General features: G+C 47.5%; 1 protein-coding gene across 3 annotated transcripts in view; it reads left to right on the top strand.

The window, feature by feature from the left end:
• LRP1 (LDL receptor protein 1) overlaps positions 1-18,174 on the top strand; it is a 77,263-nt gene that overhangs the window by 33,880 nt on the left and 25,209 nt on the right. For 2 of the 3 annotated variants that reach the window (XM_089735718.1, XM_089735716.1), the window contains 27 exons: positions 2,275-2,446; positions 2,626-2,830; positions 3,050-3,236; positions 3,337-3,606; positions 4,043-4,184; positions 4,411-4,640; positions 4,815-5,003; positions 5,238-5,419; positions 5,844-6,090; positions 6,171-6,326; positions 6,415-6,577; positions 6,654-6,736; positions 6,807-6,982; positions 8,749-9,187; positions 9,257-9,384; positions 9,461-9,584; positions 9,673-9,881; positions 9,977-10,297; positions 10,379-10,884; positions 10,978-11,184; positions 11,264-11,352; positions 11,888-11,956; positions 13,043-13,115; positions 13,342-13,406; positions 14,756-14,858; positions 15,110-15,254; positions 15,830-16,056. In XM_089735718.1, the coding sequence (XP_089591844.1) occupies positions 2,275-2,446; positions 2,626-2,830; positions 3,050-3,236; positions 3,337-3,606; positions 4,043-4,184; positions 4,411-4,640; positions 4,815-5,003; positions 5,238-5,419; positions 5,844-6,090; positions 6,171-6,326; positions 6,415-6,577; positions 6,654-6,736; positions 6,807-6,982; positions 8,749-9,187; positions 9,257-9,384; positions 9,461-9,584; positions 9,673-9,881; positions 9,977-10,297; positions 10,379-10,884; positions 10,978-11,184; positions 11,264-11,352; positions 11,888-11,956; positions 13,043-13,115; positions 13,342-13,406; positions 14,756-14,858; positions 15,110-15,254; positions 15,830-16,056 (5,107 nt within the window). The remainder of the gene's footprint in view (positions 1-2,274; positions 2,447-2,625; positions 2,831-3,049; positions 3,237-3,336; positions 3,607-4,042; positions 4,185-4,410; positions 4,641-4,814; positions 5,004-5,237; positions 5,420-5,843; positions 6,091-6,170; positions 6,327-6,414; positions 6,578-6,653; positions 6,737-6,806; positions 6,983-8,748; positions 9,188-9,256; positions 9,385-9,460; positions 9,585-9,672; positions 9,882-9,976; positions 10,298-10,378; positions 10,885-10,977; positions 11,185-11,263; positions 11,353-11,887; positions 11,957-13,042; positions 13,116-13,341; positions 13,407-14,755; positions 14,859-15,109; positions 15,255-15,829; positions 16,057-18,174) is intronic. The other variant, XM_089735717.1, reaches the window with a different exon arrangement.

Genomic DNA, 18,174 nt, shown 5'->3' with positions numbered 1-18,174 from the left:
TCTATATGGGCTTCATAATCCTGCACAGAGCCAACATCATATTTGTCCTTAGCAAAAACAAATTTGTGTTTATCTACTAACTTCTCAATTTTTGATTGCTGATATAAATCTAGATGATTTACAGACATTTGAAATTCATCAATGTTTACATGTTCATTGAAATGAATTTCACACAATTTGTTGGTATTTATAGTAGTACCCTTTTTTACTATCTCAGAGTATAGTTCCATCTCTATCTTCTCTTTCTCTTCTATTCTCTCTTTAAATGTTTGTTCTTTATTTTTGTCACCTAGTACATCAGGAATTCCGACATTTGTTACATTATTCTCATTAGAACAATGTTCATTTGAGATTATGCTTTTCTTTTCGGGATATTGTATGATGTTAAGTTGTTCATTTTGTATTAATTTGAATTTTTTTATACAATCCAAACCAATTAAGAAGTCATAGTTAAAATTTTCATTATCCACCACAAAAATATCCATATTTCTTTCAATATTGTAGATTTTTATTTTTAGCGTCACCATACCTTTCGTTTTTTTCTCACCATTAATAGTTTTTAAGTTTACAACTTGCATATCATTTGTCTTCTGTTTCTCTTGTATTTTCAATAATCTTGCATTAATTAAAGAAACATTAGATCCAGAGTCATAGATTCCTGAAACCTTCAAAGTGTCATTTATTTGTAAACTTATTTTTATTAATGGTGGTATTTCTAGTTTTTTGGGTTTGTCTCATTCAGTTCTATTTCCAATTCTGAATTATTTACTGTTTTTACCACAGCTTTTTTATTTTTTTCTTTGAACCAACAGCTGTCCTCTGGGTGGAACCGTTTTCCTTTTTTCTCATTTAAACAGATTGGGCATGGTTTCTTTTCGTCAATCTTTTTCCCTTTATTATCTAAATTATATGAGCTGTTCCTTTTTTCATATTTATTTTTCATCACCAGATGTTCCAATTTTCCTATCTCATTGTAAAGGTCTTCCGTTCTTTGTAATGTTTCTCTGTCAATCTTGTCCGCCACATAATTGGGTAAACCAAATGCTATGAGATCAATAATTGTTCCGGTATCCACTGTCTTCCTGACTTCCAACAATAATTTCTCCTTCTTTAATGCATACTCAAGTAAGGGTCCCGATTGATATTTAAAGGCAAGAGCATATCTAGTGGAGGACCATCGTTTGTTCGCAAATATCTCACAAAAACTTTTCTCCCATTTGCTCCATTCTGATTCTACTGTAAGCTTCATCAGCATACAACTGTACCAATCTACACTAGCATTTTCTAAGAAGTTCTTCAAAATTTCAATTTTTTTTTATCCTCGTTTATTTGAAAACCTCCACATTCCCTATTAAAATCTTTGATCCACTGTAATGCATTTGAATTACGGCCGTTGAATTTTTCTATAATAAAATCCTTTGCAATTTTCCCTAAATTTTGTTTTTCTGGTTTCTACTGTTTTTGTTCTTGTAATTTTTCTAACAGTTTTTCAAACATGTGATTAGAATCACTAGATGTCGATTCATAACTAACAGGTTGTTCTGAAATCTCTTCCAAATAACAATCATTGAATTGCAAATTTTGTTCTTCATCCAAATATGTTTTTGAAATTTCCTCCGTCACAGTTATCCATATTTTCCTCGTTTGATGCCTTTTTACTAAAGAGTTTTTTACTCTGGTGTAGTTAGGAGTAGTTGTGATCACCTTATGAAGATTTACGGGTTGATATTCGACTGGAATTCCAAAAACTTGTCCACTTGGTGTAGCAATGGAAGTTATGCATATGAGGTTTGTTTTTCCATCCGCCATTGATTTCATTGTAAAATCAAATCTTAATTTCTCCATTTTCTCAATATATTAGCAAAAATGTTGTTTTATAATAGTAATGACGGTGTTTAAATAAGAAAAGACGAAATTGCATTTCTTCTAAACAACAAGAAACAACATATATTGCCCTTTCTTCAATAATTCTTTAACACACATTTCACAACGTCCATTAACCGAAAAATTATTTAAACAACTATCAATTGTCATATGACAGATTGACATTCAATCATTCATTACATATGTAATCGAAACTTCCGATGAAGATCCCTTAGTGAGTAAGAATTGGTGGCAAGAGATCCTGAGCTCGCTTACTTCTGCATAATATGTTTTCGTTTCTTTTCATTGATCTTATTAAATTAATATTTTTATAAGATGAGGAGGAAAATGAGCCTATTCGTCACATTATATTAGTATGAACACTTATAACACCATTGTTCGTTTATACAGAGGTGGGTGCAGTGGAGGGCATGGTGTTCAGCCCCGCGACGCGCTCGCTGTACTGGACGCGCACGAGCGGCGCGCTGGTGGCGGCGCGGCTCCCGGACGGGCCCCCCGTCACAGTGCTCAGACTCAGCCACGGGGACCGACCCCGGGGGATCGACTTTGACCCCTGCCAAATGTACGCATTTTACTGTTAAACTAATCGATTACCCGAACTACCCATTAATGAAGATCAACACCATACAGCACCTCATTGTCCTGTGGTTTAAAATTATAGCGTAGTCAAGATACTTTTGCACCACAGTTCCTGATGCAAGCTTCTAGTAAAATCCTAGCATTGTAATGTTTGAATTTCAGTCGTATATACTGGACGAACTGGAACTCGAGTCATCCGAGCATCGAGCGGGTCTACGCGTCTGGTCGCGGCCGTCAGGCCATCGTGACCACCGCCGTGCTGATGCCCAACGCCCTCGCGCTGGACCACGCCGACCGCAGGCTGTACTGGGCCGACGCCAGGCTCGACAAGATCGAACGCATGTACTACGACGGATCGCACCGCCAGGTCCTTCGCTCTGTGTTCAGTTATAAGTTGTGCTATGCGCCGTGGTGCTGCGCAGTCGGCTGCGCACTCACTGTGCGCGCTGTGAGTCCCCTCCGCTCGACACGTCACGTGCAGGTCTCAAAGACATTTCCGTGTCGATTATATATCAAACCGGAACTAATGATAGCTTCCCCGATGTATACTAGACGGCGGTGTTTTATTGTGTGGTGTGTTGTACAGATAGTGAGTACGGAGGGGGCGGAGCACCCTTTCGCGGTGTCGGTGTGGGGCGGTTGGGTGGTATGGTCGGACTGGATGGGGCGCGGCGTGCTGCGCGCCGACAAGCTCGCCGGCCACCCGCGCACCCTGCTCGCTGCTGACTCCCGCCCTATGGCCGTCATTATCGTTGCGCCGGACCAACACACTTGTGAGTCGCTCTAGCTCGCTCGTCCATAGTTAATCATCTAATGGCTTGCAACTCCACTGGACGGGTATATATTTTATCTCTGTGCGATATATCGACACAGGCTCGGACGACCCGTGCGCGGTGTTGAACGGCGGGTGCGCAGAGATCTGCAGCCGGGACGCGTCGGGCGGCGGCGCGCGGTGCGGCTGCGGGAGCGGCAGGACGCTGGCGGAGGACGGTCGCGCTTGCTCGCCCTCCTCGCAACCGGCGTGCCCCCCCGGGCAGTTCGCGTGCAGGGAGGGGGGCTGCATCCCGGACGAGCTGGTCTGCGACGACGTGCCGCACTGCTCGCACGGCTCCGACGCTAGCGACGAGGACTTATTTTATTGCAGTAAGTTCTGCCTAACCCTTGTATGTGCATAATTTTCAAAGTATTTGATGAAGTGCTTTTCACTCATTCAAATACAGGTAACCTGTTCGCTGGTAGCCTAATAGGCTATTCCAATGAGAAAATCCAGCGACAAACTCAGTGGGTTGTGTCTATGGGGTAGTTCGCTCGTCGATCTTTTCGTCGTAATCAACCAGTTTGACGAGAATGGTGACCGGTGTTCGAAGGGTCGAAAAGCACCGAGAGTGGATTCGAGGTGTCCGACAAGACATGTTACGGGCGACGGCGACGCTGTGTTGCCCCTTCGCTATATTGATCGTGCATCGATTGACGATGGTCGTGACGTGACGATGGACGTGGTCGATTGACGAGAGCAGCGGTTGCTGAGTGGTATCGCGGGCGGGAGGAGCCGTGCGCCAACGCTGCGTGTGTGTTGCAGCCTCCCGCACGTGTCCGGTGGAGGGGGTGCGGTGCGGCGCGGGGGGGCGCTGCGTGGCGCCGGACCGGCTGTGCGACGGACGGTTCGACTGCGACGACGCCAGCGACGAGGCGCACTGCGCCTGCGGACCGCAGCAATACAAGTGAGTGCCAGCGCTGCAGTACTGTGTATAGTCTTACATTCATTTATGCTTTCATGACGATAAGACACACCGTTCTACTCATTTATTATCTTAAATATATTAAAGTAAGTATGTCTTTTGTAGTTTATATAACTTAATATAATATATCTAATGTTTATCTAATTTATTATTTTAGTATTTGAAATAAATCATTGCGTATTATAACGGAGAGGACACCCGCCCGCAGATGTGAGAACGGTCTGTGCGTGGGCGTGGCGGCGCGCTGCAACGGCGCGGTGGAGTGCGCGGACGCGTCGGACGAGCGCGGCTGCGGGGCGCACACGTGCGGCGCGCTGGGGCCGGACGCGCTGTCCTGCCGCAACGGCTCGGGCTGCTACCTGCGCCTGTGGACCTGCGACGGGTACGCGGACTGCGCCGACGGCACCGACGAGCGCGACTGCGGACACTACCACTCCGGTCAGTACAGCCGTGGCTCCGCGGGCCTCCAGCACGTGGGAGCGCTGCGCTCTTGTGCAGAGAGTTACAAAGCAAAAGGGTGCTAAAGAAAACTTTCAGAATCATTTCACAAACGATATTTAAAGTAATGATAACTAGCTCCAGTCTACTCATCTCACGCCTCGATGTTCCCAGAAGCACCAACAACGGAAGTGATCGTGGACACATTCGAGGAGTTGACCCCGCAGCACTGCGACGACGGTCAGTTCCGGTGCGGAGGCGACCCCGCGGCGCCCTCCGACGTCGCCGAGTGCATCCCCGCGGAGTGGCGCTGCGACGGACGCGTCGACTGCACAGACGGCAGCGACGAGGCCCTGCACTGCGGTCAGCAACCACTCAGTGCTCTCTCGACGAGCCGCCTTAATAGTATAAAATAATAGTATAGTATAATGACAGCAAGTCGATTGAACCAGCGCTATGTAGGATAGGCATTTTAATGTCAAGGAAAATCAACAAGAATGTGGCTTTAATTAGCGACTTCATTAGGGTGTCAAAAACGTACGCGCTTGGGATGGTATGCAATAATGATAATGGAGTCGAATCGTGATTGTGGCACAGGTCACCGGGCGCACAACACGACGTGCGGCTCCCACACGTTCCACTGCGCGGGCGGCGCGTGCGTGCCACTCGGCGCGCGCTGCGACGGCGCCGCGGACTGCGAGCACGCGGACGACGAGGCCGACTGCCCCTGCGCCCCCGACACCTTCGCTTGCGCCGGCTCCGGACTCTGTCTGCACGCTGTACGACACCACACTCACTATGCGCGATCGCCCTCATTTAGTATATCCCTATCAGCCAGTAAATATTACTATATTCGATGCACCGGATCAAAGCGAAAGAGTTTATTGGATTCTGGAAGGAAACATTATAACTTCTTCGGCGGCCTTCAAGCTTTCAGCAATCCACCTGAAACGTCGTTTACGGACAGTCTGAAGAAACCTGCGGACGCCTGCTGAAGATCAAGCGTATACACGTTTAGCCTGCAACCGATTTATTGTCTTCAATGGGCAACTGTCAGTACAGCCTCTCCAAAACGCAGACCGACAAGCGCTCATCGACCCTTGCACTGAGTCTAATAACATTCGATACTTTAAATCTTAACAAATATAAGCTATTATTATATTTGAACAGAATTACAGAAAGTTACATTTATTTGTGAAATAGAACCTGTACTGTGACGGCAACGCGGACTGCGAAGACGGATCGGACGAGCCCGCGGGCTGCGTGTCCCCCGCGCCGCCCCCCACCGCGTCACCGCCCCCCACCTCGCACCCCTTGTGTGCCGCGATGTCCGGCTCGGTATACTGCGCCGGTGGGTGTATACCGAAAGAGTTAGTGTGCGACGGAAGGAACAACTGCGAGGACTCTGGGGGAAGCGGAGCGGGAACCGACGAAGATCCTTTGATCTGTAGTGAGTACATTTAATATGTTAATTGTCTACAGTAAGATTCAAGTTTTCTTCTGCTATATAATAATGATTTTGCGAATCAGGTTCGTTCGCATCCGCGACGGGCAGCACTAGTCACGAGAGCGCCGGCGAATGCGAGCGAGGGGAGTGGCAGTGCGGAGACGGAGGCTGCGCCCCGCGAGACGCGCTCTGCGACGGCACGAGGGACTGTGAAGACTACACTGATGAGTTTCCTTGCGGTGAATAGAGACTTCATATAGCAATATTATAGCAGGTGAGCGGTTTTATGTTATGGAAGTATTTAACAAATATGTTATAACGTGACAGATATAAACGAGTGCGCCACACTGAACGGGGGGTGCTCGCACAACTGCACGGAGCTGCCGGTGGGGCGCGCGTGCTGGTGCCGGGCGGGCTGGCGCGGCAGCGGGACCGCGTGCGCGGACGTGGACGAGTGCTACGAGGACCAGCCCTGCGAGCAGCACTGCAGGTACGGCCAGACGAGGCTCGGCGGAGGGAGCCGGCGCGTGGCAGGCAGGAGTGACCGGGACCGTGTTGTGTGGCAGGAACACGCTGGGCAGCTTCGTGTGCTCGTGCGCGGCGGGCTACAGATTAGCGGACGACGGCGTCAGCTGCTCGCCGGTGTCGTGTGAGTTGTACATCTGGTGCCCCTTTCACTTGTCGAGAACATCGACCAATGGTTTCGTTTCGAACCGCAGCGATAAAGGCGTCCCTAGTGTTCACGAACCGGTACTACATCCGGCGCGCGTCGCTGCACGCGGGGGCCAGCTCGCTGCTGGTGCACAACCTCACCAACGCGGTGGCACTGGACGCGCACTGGAGCTCCGGCTGTCTCTATTGGAGTGACGTCACCCTCCTCGGCTCCTCCATCAAGGTACTTCATTCTATCTCTTAGAATCTTCTGCTATCTGTGTTGGGGAGAAGCCCCGCGTCTGTTGCCTTATGCTAGTTAGTGGGTGGACACAGCACGGGTGCGCTCGCGGCCCCCGGCGCGCGGAGCCCAGGCACGTCACAGCGCGAATGTCGCCACCCTCCTTGACACTCATTGTTTTAATTGTACAGTGTGAGTCTTTATTTTCATTACACCTTGTTGTTCCTTTATCGGACACATAAGTCAGGTATAATAGCCGGCAAACTTCTTGAGCATTTGTTGACGTAGTGGGGGTAAGTTCGCGCATGGTACACTCACGTGCAAAAACATTATTTACTCTGCGTCATAATGCTATTAAATTATTAAAATCAACATATTATGTATTTATTTATATATTTATTAGAACATCAACAAAAAATATAGGTTAATAAGTGTAATAATTTAATCTTGGGGTAAAATAGATATTCCTTCTATTAAGTCAAAACTAGACCTGTTGCCAGGTCTTCGTTCAGTTGAAGCAAAGCTGGTATTTGTAATTTTTTTTTCGTTATCATAATCTTGACCATCATCATCATCACTGTTTTCATCACCCGAGTCGCTATCATCGTGATAAGTCGACATAGGGCTCATCGGTGTAGTTTACAACTCGGTCGGTTCGGTCTTCTTTTTTGTCTATAATTAATTATTTTTTGAAGATATTCGATTCGTAATAATCGAATGTTACTTTTTTCAATTACCAGCTTCCGATTACTTTCTGTTTTTTTTCCATCTGAAGCCTAGCTCTTTTATAATTCGTCGTAAGCTTCATTCCGGGCCATTCAAATTTATACCTTCTTTAAATTTTTCTAAGCCTTTCTACGGTACGGAGTTTCGCTGCTTGTTATGTAGTTATTATGATTACATCTTTTTATTACAGATTGAACGAAACTATCCATTCCGGTAACTTTCTTCTTCCCTGATCTTTTCTTACCCGGAGTTCGAAACACGGCGAGCAAGCCAGAGCCTTTAGCTTCGTTAATAATGCACCTATTAGTACTCACTGATGTTTTTCTTGCTTCCGAAGTCTGTTTTACTTTTTCCATATAATTCTTCCCCTGTTTTATAATGAAGCAATATATGTCGTACACAATTTTTCTACCCTTTCTTTTGAATACTACACCAGTTTGTCGCGGCACAGTGTATTTTTTATAAAAAATCAACAAACACTCAACATATAGCAATGGCAACAAAGTCAACAAGCAATTTTAACAAATAACTTAACAATTAATAACGATAAACTTTTCACTGTACGCAAGCGTACTTTTGGGAGCAAGCGGAACGAGGGCGCGGTGCGGGACGCAAGGTTCAACTGATCTACCAATAACGCGCTCGATACGATTTCTCCTGCCGTCGCGCCTCACCCTCACCACCAAAGTGATCTAAAATTCGGTTCTGCGCAGTCAAGGTCATTTGCTCACGAAGTTTGCCGGTTACTATACATATGTCATTAGAAATATTAGTAGTACCTGGCTGCGGGATTTGAACACCGGCATAGCCGCATCACTCGCTCGGCATCTTATCTTTGTGGTCACAACGATTTCAGAACTAAATTAAGCTAAGTTTGTGTTTAGTAACATTGTCTAGCAAGGTTTTCGTCGTTCGTTGTTTGTATAATGTCACCTCCAGCGCGTGGCGTATCTGTTCATATGTTTTCGGAAAGCTACAGAAAGAAAATGAAATGAAAGCTAGAGGCTCACTAACACCATCCATCCGTGGGCTGTCGTTTCCAGCGCCAGTGTCGACCTCGGGTAGGCCCTGCGACAGTCCTGCACGCGGCGACGCTGCAGAACCCGGATGGTCTGGCGGTGGACTGGGTGGGAGGCAATCTGTACTGGTGTGACAAAGGTACCGACACACTGGAGGTATCCCGTCTGGACGGTCGGCACCGTCGCGTGCTGCTCAGGGACGGGCTGCAGGACCCGCGGGCCCTCGCCCTGCTGCCCGCTCGCGGCTGGATGTACTGGTCGGACTGGGGCGCCTCCCCGCACATCGGCCGCGCCGGAATGGACGGCTCGAACAGACGACTGTTGATCACATCCGGACTGGGCTGGCCCAACGCCCTCACACTATGCCACGCATCCAACGACCTCTACTTCGCCGACGCCAGGGAGGATTATATAGCTGTCGCCGATCTGGATGGCAACAATGTGCGGATTCTATTCTCTAGAGGTGAGGAACACTGGATCATCAATCGAGTTTCTAATTAGTAGAAATACATGATGACGGTGACGTTGACAGAGAGCATGCCGTGGCTGAGGCTGCACCACGTGTTCGCGATGAGCGTGTGGGAGGGCCGCGTGTACTGGAGCGACTGGGAGACGCGCGCCGTGGAGTCCTGTCGGCGGCGGCCGCGCCGGGGCTACAAGGTGACCTGCTCCGCTGTCACTTGTTGAACTTGTGGACGGGAAAGAGAAGTATTATAAAATATGTTTTTTGACGCAGGAATCTAATGCAACGTTAGATCTGAGCACGGGAGGAGCCTACGAGTGCGAGGTGGTAGTGCACACTGTGCACAAGCCTATGGACCTCAGGATCTTCCACCCAGCACGTCAGCCACCACAACCCGGTACGGGATACTTCTCCTATTGTTAGCTCGAACAATACTGCTTGTACTGGCAAACACGTGATTCGAGCTAGTTGTTTTCGATCGACAGAGATAACAGAGCTGTGTGCGTCGCTGAACTGCTCGGGGCTGTGCCTGCTATCCCCGGCGGAGGGCGGAGTGCAGGCCCGCTGTGCGTGTCCCGAGCACTGGCTGCTGGCTGCCGACGGGCGCTCCTGCGTGCACAACTGTACCGCAGCACATTTCGTCTGTCGCACCACGCTCAAGTGCATCCCCTACTGGTGGCGATGCGACACTCAGGTCTGTCTTCGAATTTCTTAACGTCTATTAATTTAATACTCGTACTAGTCATAGCGCAGACGGCAGCGATGCAACGCTTCACTCGATAATTTAAGGACGACTGCGGCGACGGTTCGGACGAGGGAGCTCACTGCCCGAAGTTCTGGTGCTCGCCGGGACAGTTCCAGTGCGACGGGTCTCGCTGCCTCCACCCGGGATATATCTGCGACGGCACTCCGCACTGCGCCGACCGCAGCGACGAGCGGGACTGCGACCGCTTCACCTGCCTCGCCGCGCAGTGGAAGTGCCGCGGCAACAGCACGGCGCGCGTGTCCGCCCGCTGCGTGCCCGGCGCCGCACGCTGCGACGGCGTCAGCGACTGTCACGACGGCGACGACGAGCTAGACTGTCCGCCGCGCACCTGTCCACCGCACGAGGTGAGCGTCCACAGCGAGGTGGCTTCCGACCACGCCGCGGCGGGTGGATCCGCGGTCGTGACCTCGTATCGACCTCCACAGTTCGAATGTGGCGACGGAGCGTGCGTGCCGCTAGTGTGGGTGTGCGACGAGGACTGGGACTGCGCGGACGGGTCGGACGAGCGGGCCGCGTGCGAGGAGCGCGCGTGCGGGCGGGACGAGTTCCGGTGCGGCTCGGGGCGCTGCGTGCCGCGGGCCTGGCGCTGCGACGGCGAGCCGGACTGCCCGGGCCGCGAGGACGAGCGCGCCTGTCCGCCGCCGCCGCGCTGCGACCCCACCTACTTCCGCTGCGGGGACGGGCGCTGCGTGCCGGGCCGCTGGCGGTGCGACGGCGAGGACGACTGCGGGGACGCCGGCGACGAGCTGGGCTGTGCGCCGCGCCGCTGCTCCGAGTCCGAGCAGCGCTGCGGGACCGGCGAGTGCGTGGCGCGGGCGCTGCGCTGCGACGGCGCGCCGCACTGCGCCGACGCCAGCGACGAGGCCGACTGTGCCGGCCGCTGCGGACCGGGCTCCAGGCCTTGCGCCGACAATAAGCAATGCGTTCTCAAGTGAGTGCTGCATACACGTTTTACATTCAGTATTACGTGTACCGACATGTGTCACATTCTGACATCGGTGTCCATGTGTTGTTGTGTGCGCAGCGAGTGGTGGTGCGACGGGTCGTGGGACTGCGGGGACGGGTCGGACGAAGCGCGGTGCGGGGTGCAACAGTGCGGAATGCGGATGGAGTGCGGGGCGCGGTGCGAGCCCCCCGCCTGGCGGTGCGACGGTCGCCAGGACTGCCCCGGGGGGACCGACGAGGAAACCCAGCACTGTGCCGCTGCCGCTTGTCATCCGGACATGTTTCGGTAACGACCTCATCTTTTGTTTACAAGAAAAGTATAATGCAGTTGATGATGATAAGGTAACAAGTCGCTGGGGTCGCAGGTGCGGCGACCACACTTGCGTGCCGGGCGCGCTGCTGTGCGACGGGTACCGCGACTGCGCCGCCGGGGAGGACGAGGCCGCCTACACCTGTACGTACCAACCTGCGTGACGAACGAACACGCGCTGAGCTAATTAAATAAAAATATCAGCCCCTAAGTACCTACCAAGAACGAAGAAATATAAACCGTTTATAAGAAAGCCCGCTCGTTCGAATTTAGGTTCTTACTCTCTCTTAAACAGAATCCTTTGGGACTACAATAATGTCCACGGTAGCGCGGTCTCCGTCAATGTTCCTTCGGAGTTGTCCGATTGCGCTGAACTTATTTTAAGTGAAATAGATGTTTTCTGATTGTCTCACTACTTACAGGAAAAATCTGTCGCGGATCATCTCCCAATTAAATTAACCTTAAGCAATGAATGAAATGTATTCAAATATTAGCTGTATATTTTTTTTATTTTTGATGTTAATGCACTGTCGATTGCACCTATAATTGAGGTGACATCTGCCATGAACTTTTGTCAATTTGTCAATGTTTTGTATTGATGATCACTTTGTTGGTGCAACTTAATAAATAAATAAATAAATAAATATATTAAGGAGACGTATTCATTGTACACACACAGGTGCAGGAAAAAATGTGAGAGGCGCGGAGAGGGAGTGCATCGCGGGAATCGAACCCTGCGCGGACACCGGTGAGCCATTACTGCACATTTAGTTCGCTGTAACTTTCATCCTATTCATTATGAATATACAGTCCAATATCGATCGCACACACCGGCGCACCGACGTACTGGACGACAAGCGTCCAATCCTTCCGCTCTGTTTTTCTACACTACAAGTAGTAAGGAAATATTATTTTTTTACTAGCTTAGAGAGCTAAAGGGGCCCATAGCTCCTGCTAAGTGGTTACCGGAGCCCATAGACATTGAAACTGGATGCCCCGATTATATATTAAATATGCAAATTCCTTCCCGTTGCTTGCGACGAAGGGTTCGACGAGTAATTTAACGCATAGACACAGCCCACTGAGTTTCTCGCCGGATCTTCTCAGTGGGTCGCGTTTCCGTTCCGGTCGTAGATTCTGCGAAGCACTGCTCTTGCTAGAGCCAGTGTTAGCCACACTCCGGTTTGAGCCCCGTGAGCTCACCTATTTGTTAGGTTACGCTCAAATGGCCTCTCAAGACTATTAGCTTGGGTAAAACAAAAACGTAAATTCCATTTTAGCCCACGAATAAATAATAAGTATTTATTCGTAGATTTTAGCGGTTTCATTTTTACTATCCAATGATGAACATATTGTGTTAATAGTGTAATGTTGTACTTCGGAAGGTGTATAAAGGAAAACGTCTTCTTGCGTGTATTCCATGTTTAATAATCATCTTAATCCTAGTTTACAATTATGAAGAAGCCTGTTTCTGAGTGGTCTGCCTTATTAGGAAGACATACGAGACTACACCTATTAATTATGTTATATACTAAATGCTATGCTAATACTATGCTATGCTATGCTATAATATATAAGTATACACACTTCAATAGCACGTATAATATTTCCTTGGTAAAGATTAGTAAGTATTTGTCTGCGGTACCTGCACACCGGCACAGTTCCGCGGTGACACCCCCCCCCCTCTCAACTGTACTTAATATGATCTGTACAGAAGTTTCCAACTACTTTCATTTTACGTGTATTAATTTGATATACAATCAAAAATCTTAAACTTATTCAAGTAACATAACTAATTAAAAGCTATTTAAATATTTGTTACATTGTTATGTAGGTCTGAACAAGGCCTGTAAATGGGACACGTGCTCGCAGCTCTGCGTGCCAAAACAAAACAATCACACGTGCAAGTAAGTGCTTAGTATATATATATATGTATCCTACCTGAGTGAGGTAGGTGTCCGTTCTATACATACCTACTCACAGCCCTAGAAAAAAACTTAATTGGATTTAATTAATATTATATATTTTTTGTATTCTTGATTTACTTTACGTCCGTGCCGGGGATGCATGGGGATGATGACCCTCTGTTAATTAGTACTGTGAAGCGAGTAACCGTGCGTGCTCTATGCGCAGGTGTGTCCCGGGTTACAAGCAACGTCAGCTGTCCGACGGCACGCTCACGTGTGAAGTCGTCAGCGGTGAGTCCTGGGCTTAATGTCTCCTGAATACATTACAAGTACAACCTTTATCGTTACTTTACTAAACGCTGAGTTGTGGCGGAGCACCGTGCTGGACACTTGCGCGTTCTGAATCTCCACTCCTCTGGTGCTCAGTACTGTTCTCACTACATCCGGGCACTGAGCTAACCGTTCTTGATGCGATCAATTTACAATAAATCACGCTCTTTTTTTTATTTTATTTTTATTGCCCTTGTAGGCAGACGAGCATACGGCCCACCTGATGGTGAGTGGTTACCGTTGCCCATGGACTTCAGCAATGCCAGGGGCAGAACCAAGCCGCTGCCTACCGCTTAATACTCTCCACAAGCCTCGTTTGAAGAAGGACATGTCATAGCGTTCGGGAAACACCGTGGAGGGGAGCTCATTCCATAGCCGGATGGTACGTGGCAAAAAAGATCTCTGGAAACGCACTGTGGATGACCGCAGTGGCTCCAGGTAGTACGGATGAACTCTACTCCGGTGGCGGGCGGTGCGATGGTAAAAACGAGATGCCGGTATCATCTCGAACAATTCCTCAGAGCACTCCCCATGGAACATACGGTACAAAATACAGAGGGAACCGAAGTCCCTCCGCAGACCCAGAGGCTCTGGATCTATATGCCTCACGCGATGAAATGTAACTAATATATAATCAGCTGATGCGCGGTCTCCACGTTCTCGTGGGAAGCGGATACTGAGGAGTGCCATGTTCCGTTACTAAACCACACTGACTGTCAAGAATTGATTGCATAACAAATACAATTTTTTTCAAACCTAATTCATTCACCGTCCAGACGGTTCGATCATGGAATGCTCTGCCGGATGCAGTGAGAAGTGCTCCAACTTTAAACTGTTGTATAAGAATGGTGAAGGAATACTACTTATCTGCTTAGTGCTGTTTGTTTGCATCATTATCATTTATCATTTCCATACTGTTGATTTATTATGTGTGTTTAGTATGTATTGTATGTAAGTATGTATATTGGTATATATTATATGCAAACGGTATATATATTTATACCTATTTATTGTATGTATATATTTTCTATAATAATGTATTGTCTATGGTACACTGCAACATACCTGCTATATTTTTATATTTTCCAAAATTTCTGTAAATTAAACGGTTGTCTGGAAGAGATCGCTTTTAGTGATAATTCCGCCTATTGTACAAATGTATCTGCTTTTTTACTGTTCTTTTTTTGAATGTAAATTGTGTTTTGGTGTGCAATAAAGTGTATTCTCTCTCTCTCTCTCTCTCTCTCTCTCTCTCTGTCTCTGTCTCTCCCTCAAACTTATAATAAATATTACGATGTTTTTATGCACAGGCGAAAAGCCCACGGTGCTGGTATGTGAGGGGGGCGGGGTGCGGGTGTGGGAGCCGCGGAAGGAGCCCGTCGCGCGACCCTCCTCCATCCGCAACAATTACACGTACGGCACGCACGCTCACACGCTCACACACGCACACAAGCACACACCGGACACGCAACACATTGTGAAGGTTGCTACAGTTCAGTGGCAGACGAACTACCCGTCTGACGGTAGATCTCGGATTCAATGGCTACCGGAGCTCACAGGCACCACAGTAGAAATACCTGCAGCCGGAACATAAGACTCCCATGCAGATTTACACATTGCTAAATGAATAATATAGAATCTGTACCTATACCTTTTCTGAGCAGAGCGGAGATAAACGCGATCGCCGGAGCATACATTAACGGCACGTGGTGGGCGTGGTGGGGGGAAGAGGGGGGCGCCCTCGTCAGACGGAACATATCCGACATGATGCGGGACAAGACCGTGCAGGCCAACCAGGGCGAGATACTTGTATGTCCTTATATATGTAATCATTTATTACCAAGCTAGGCCATATCGTGAACGCGAACGGGTAGGTAGTACAGTCCTGCCTATTTCTACCCTGAATCACCAATAGGTTTCGGTTTGAGGGATGAGGCAGCCGTTGTACTGGAAAGCTGTGACTTCAAACTCGGGTCTCAAGATGGGTGGTGGCAATTATCTTTTTAACGCCTATGGACTCCAGCGACCACTTCAAATCAAGTGGGCCGTGAGTTCTTCTACTCATCTTAGCAATTCTATACTGCATACTTCATACATTTGTTATGTCGGCTTTGAAGGATTACGATCATACCGAGTACTTATTCTCAAGTGTGCCCTGATACTGAGTGATCAGAAATACCAAAGGAATAGAAGCCGCTGCTTACATACAGCTCAGGACTCTCAAAATCTAGTTTTAAGTAGGTGATACGCAGTGGAACATCGTTCATCTTAGTATTCACTCGGAGTGCTGCCGAGTGAATACTGTGGCCCCCTTGTGGCGGCGGTCAGGTCGGCCGGTGGAGGATAATTTAAAACCATTAAACTATGATTGTCTGTTACATTAGCTACACGAGGAGGGCAGCATCCGAGGAGTGACCATAGACTATGTGTCCGGGCGCATATACTGGACGGTGGCCGGGACGGGTGCGGGGGCGCGCGGGCGCGGGTCCGTCGCCCCGGGAGGACACGAGGGGGCACTCCGGGTCGCCGGCCTGGACGGTCGCCGCCGCGTCACCTTGTATTCGCGACGCGGCGCCGAACCTGATGATGTTATCTTTTCTAACCTAACCAGGTTAGTATTAGAGAAGATGTAGCGACCTTCAGGACGATCTAAATTTAGAACCGATCCGGATTTAATTACCTATCAAACCCGAATGACGTGGCAGCGCAAGGCCGCCGTCACGTGAAACATGTCTTGTCGGATCCCCGGGTCCATTTTTGGTGCTTTTAGGCCTCTCAAGCACCGGCCACCGTCCTCGTCGGACTCGTAGACTACGATGAAAAGTTCGAAGAACGAACTAGCCCATAGGCACAGCACTGAAATTATCGCTGGATTTTCTCAGTGGGTAGTGATTTGGATCCCGTGGTGGATTTTTTTTTATTGCTTAGATAGGTGCACGAGCTCACAGCCCACCTGGTGTTAAGTGGTTACTGGAGCCCATAGACATCCACAACGTAAATGCGCCACCCACCTTGAGATACAAGTTCTAAGGTCTTAAGTATAGTAACGACGGCTGCCCCACCCTTCAAACCGAAACGCATTATATATACGCATTGCATATGCATATATACGCATTATATATACGCATTCTACGAAGCATTGCTCCTGCTGGGCCCAGTGTTAGCAAACTCTATTAGGTTGAGCCCGTGAGCTCACCTACCCTTCCGCGCGAAGCTGGAACGGCCCTCTAGGCTGCCAAAGAATAGGTACAATAACATTAGAAGATGATTTTCGCTTGATTGCACGACTTGAACTTCAACTTCATATTGATATTGCTTTGAAAATGCCATGAGCTTCTGTAGATACAATTTCTTTAGATCTATGAATTTTCTCATTCGATGTTTCTGGTACAGGATTTGAACTTCGACTTAGTCGAGTCGAGCGATTGCATTGTACGTTGGCATCTTACAAAATTTATTTAGTTAAAATAATCTTATTACGTTGAGTGTCTTAAATTCTTCAATTTGTGCTTTATCATTGTGTAAATATGCTGCAGTAGTGTTTTCAACGTGAAATTCAAACAAAGTGCAACATTTGTTTAAAGTGAATTCGATACGAGAATCTCACTGCGGATTTATACTGAGTTACAATGAACTTCCTAGATAACATCACATTTCGACGAAACCCCACTCACTCAGACACTAACAGAAATGATTCGTCTACTATGAATCGAACATTAGATTTAACAAGCTCAAGTATGCCGGAACTTTCTGATGACGAAAATCAATCGTTAACAACCAATGACCAGATTCAAAGGCTTACTACAGAATTAAGCAGTGCAAATTGTGAAATAGAGACATTATTACAAGAAAATTCCACACTTAAACGTATTAATGACGAACTTAGGAAGAAAAATGAGCTGTTAAAAACAATATCATTGAGCCCAGTAGCTGAGAAGTCTCCTATAAAATCCACATCGCAACTAAACGTAACACTCAGAAGTAAACATAAACGTAAAACAACTCAAACCAATATTTTAACAGCTACAAATAACAAAGAAACACAGACAGATTTTAACTTGTCTTCTGAAAAAACATTTAAAAACAGCTCAGTGCAGACCGAGAGCAACTGCCCTCAAATTAAAGTGAATAACAGCAGTGGTCAACTACGCAAGGAAAAAAATTTCACACCCACCCTCACCTCTCAACAAATGCAACTCTCTAATCACAGTGCACATACTCGTGTATTCACGGTACAAAATAATGATAGCATTGTTTCGTCAAAGCACAATGTTTGCATAATAAGTAGCAACAAAACCAACAAAGTATCTTCTATCTCAGAAAATGTATTTGATAAAAAATACTACAACGTAATTCACTACTTAATGCCATCTCGCGGTGTTATTCAACTGCTTCATGGAATTGAGGCAAAACTAAGTTCCTACACGTTAAATGACTACTGTGTAATTCAAGTTGGGGATGATGATTTTAAATATACGCAAGATTATTCTATTTTGATTTCTTTTTTAAGAGTAAAATTAATGGCAATACAACACACTAATATTATTGTATGTTTACCAACTTTTAAAATTGGATATCTCTATAATGTATTTAATAGAAGAATTGAATTATTTAATCATTTATTGTACATTGACATCCTAGCTAACGAATATGCATATTTGGTGGATTCCAATTTAAACTTAAGTTATGACTATCGTATGTTTTATAAGAAAATGGGTTCCGTTAATAA

The sequence above is a fragment of the Bombyx mandarina genome, chromosome 20, assembly GCF_030267445.1.
Source record: "Bombyx mandarina strain Sakado chromosome 20, ASM3026744v2".
Taxonomy (NCBI): domain Eukaryota; kingdom Metazoa; phylum Arthropoda; class Insecta; order Lepidoptera; family Bombycidae; genus Bombyx; species Bombyx mandarina.
This window is presented reverse-complemented; position numbering and strand designations above follow the sequence as displayed.